Source organism: Garra rufa, chromosome 22, assembly GCF_049309525.1.
Source record: "Garra rufa chromosome 22, GarRuf1.0, whole genome shotgun sequence".
In the NCBI taxonomy this organism is placed as follows: Eukaryota; Metazoa; Chordata; class Actinopteri; order Cypriniformes; family Cyprinidae; genus Garra; species Garra rufa.
The window spans coordinates 21459383-21462317 of NC_133382.1; the positions used below are offsets into that span (position 1 = coordinate 21459383).

At 38.2% G+C, this 2935-nt stretch overlaps 1 protein-coding gene across 1 annotated transcript in view; it reads right to left on the reverse strand.

Moving 5' to 3' along the window:
* Nucleotides 1-335: 335 nt before the first annotated feature.
* neurl4 (neuralized E3 ubiquitin protein ligase 4) overlaps nt 336-2935 on the reverse strand; it is a 30752-nt gene continuing 28152 nt past the window's right edge. The window contains exon 27 of the mRNA XM_073827876.1: nt 336-540. Within this exon, the coding sequence (XP_073683977.1) occupies nt 336-540 (205 nt within the window). The remainder of the gene's footprint in view (nt 541-2935) is intronic.

A 2935-nucleotide genomic window follows, 5' to 3' on the forward strand; every position in this document is an offset into this window, starting at 1 on the left:
TTATTTCCGTGAAAACAACAGGCTCTCAAAGCAAAAACTGTCGCGGTGATACACAGATTTGAGACGGGAAAAAAAAAGAGAGTCTGCCGAGCGAGTGAATTTAATGAGAAAGACTAAAAATCGCCCACCAGTGTCCAAAACATAAAGTGCAGGCAGTGTCTTTGTCTTTGGGGATTATCATCACCCCTCCTTCAAAACAGAACAAACACAAAAGTATGTTTGAAACATGCAGAGATGAATGAGCTTGGGCAGCAAAATGATGCTTAATCCTCAACAGGCTGAAATTTGGTTAATAGCGAGGAAGAATTTGCCGATGTCCTCGCCCGAGTCTCTTTTTACTCCACCCGTATGAGCAGGCCGTAAAGAAGCGTGCCTCCCTTTTCCTTGGTGATCCATTCAATTTCTGCATTGCTGAATCGAGGATCGAGGGGCTCGCTGATTCCCAGCGATGTCGGCCCCACTTTGTAGGAGCCTGGCCGCACGCACACCTGGAAGCCCACCTGGGCCTGGTGACAGCGGAGGGAACGTGGGTCTCGAAATCTGTGCAGAAAAGTTGATAGTTGAAGTCAGATGTTTACATACACCTGGCATCTGCAAAATGTTAATTATTTTACCAAAATAAGAGGGATCATACTAAATGCATGTTATTTTTTATTTAGTACTGACCTGAATAAGATATTGCTGAGCTGATTGCTGAATTAATAAAAAATGACCCTGTTCAAAAGTTTACATACACCTGATTCTCAATATTGTGTTGTTACCTGAATGATTCACAACTGTGGATCATTTTTTTTTTTGTTGTTGTTGTTGTTTTTGTTGTTGTTTACTGATACTTGTTTGTCCAGAACAGATAAACTGCCTGCTGTCCTTCAGAAAAATCCTTCAGGTCCCACAAATTTTTTGATTTTACAGCATTTTTGTGTTATCTGAACCCTTTCCAACAATGACTGTATGATTTTGAGAACCATCTTTTCACACTGAGGACAAGTGAAGAACTCATATGCAACTATTACAGAAGGTTCAAACACTCACTGATGCTTTAGAAAGAAACACGATGCATTAAGAGCCGGGGGTGTAAACTTTTGAACAGAACAAAGATGTGTACATTTTTCTTATTTTGCCTAAATATCATCTTTTACCATTTAGTACTGCCCTTCAGAAGCTACTTACATGTTCCCCAGAAGATAAAATAAGTTAAATTTACCCTGATTTTCAAATTAAAAAGTTTTCACCCCCTGGCTCTTAAAGGATTGCCAAAATGCAACCTGGGCTGTTTTTTTTTTTTTTTTTTTTTTACTGTAAATGAGACAAACTTATATCTAAAAGCATAATTACGACAAACGAGCCGTTCTTGAGATTGACCGTGATTTCGTTTTGTGGTCAATGGCAAATGGGAGTTCTAGGGGCATAACTTTAAGCGCATCAAAATCGATATTTTTATAACACTAAGAAGGCTCGACACACCATGAAGCTTTGCTCGAAGTATCGCCTGGGTCTCTACACATGAACTCGAGCATTGAGAACATTGTTTGTGTACACAGAGTTTACTAAAAAGAAAGGTTTTGAACAACTCACTTTCACTGTTTGAGTTTCCGTTCGCGGCCGTCTTGCCAGTCAAGAGGTGTCGATCTCCGAGTGCGAGGATGGATAGCTCCTAAAGCATATTTCCATATAAATGCACAGCTAATTCGTTGTTTTGTCGCAAGTGAAAAACAATATTAACCTTCTAGTTGTAAAAAGAGCCTCATATAAGCCTAATATTTCGTCCTATGGAGTCCATTCATTCGCATTCGGAGATCGACACTTCTTGACTGGCAATATGGCCGCGAGCGGAAACTCAAACAGTGAAAGTGAGTTGTTCAAAACCTTTCTTTTTAGTAAACTCTGTGCACACAAACAATGTTCTCAATGCTCGAGTTCATGTGTAGAGACCCAGGCGATACTTCGAGCAAAGTGTCATGGTGTGTCGAGCCTTCTTAGTGTTATAAAAATATCGATTTTGATGCGCTCAAATGTATGCCCCTAGTACTCCCATTCACCGGCCATTGACCACAAAACGAAATCACGGTTAATCTCAAAAACGTCTCGTTTGTCGTAATTATGCTTTTAGATATAAGTTTGTCTCGTTTACAGTAAAAAAACAGCCCAGGATGCATTTTGGCAATAGTTATCCTTTAATGCATTGTGTTTCTTTCTGAAGCATCAGTGAGCGTTTGAACCTTCTGTAATAGTTGTATATAAGTTCTTCAGTTGTCCTCAGCGTAAAATGATGGATCTCAAAAGCATACTGTCATTGTTGGAAAGGGTTCAAATACACAAAAATACTGGAAAAACCAAAGGATTTGTGGGAACTGAAGGATTTTTTTGAATAACTTTAAGTAACCGTACACGTTCGTCACCACAACAGAAGGCCCACATTTCCATTCATTCAATTGGACAATGGAAAAAAAAAACGTGAATGACGTTGGGTGTTTTTCCATTCAGAATTGCTTTTTTTATTTAACTTCAGGCGCTGACAACAAAACGCTCACTGACAACAGAAAATTATTTTAAAAAAGGTGCCTCTCACTGCAAAAAATGTGTTCTGTCTGATCAGGGCCTAACTGTTCAGGACAAATAGGGGACTCATGAACAACTATCACAACATTCAGGAAACAACACAGTATTAAGAATAATAAGGGACAACTATTATTATCTTTTTACTATATGTAAACGTTTTTTATATGAAATATCTTATTCAGGTCAGTACTAAATAAATAAAAAATAACATGCATTTTGTATGATCCCTCTTATTTTGGTAAAATAATTAACATTTTGCAAATTCTGCAAGGTGTATGTAAACTTTTGACCTCAGCTGTATGTGTTAATTTCTAGACATTCATGTTTTATTCTCTCTTGTCTTTTTATCTAGAAGCACTGCTGGTCACTTACTGCA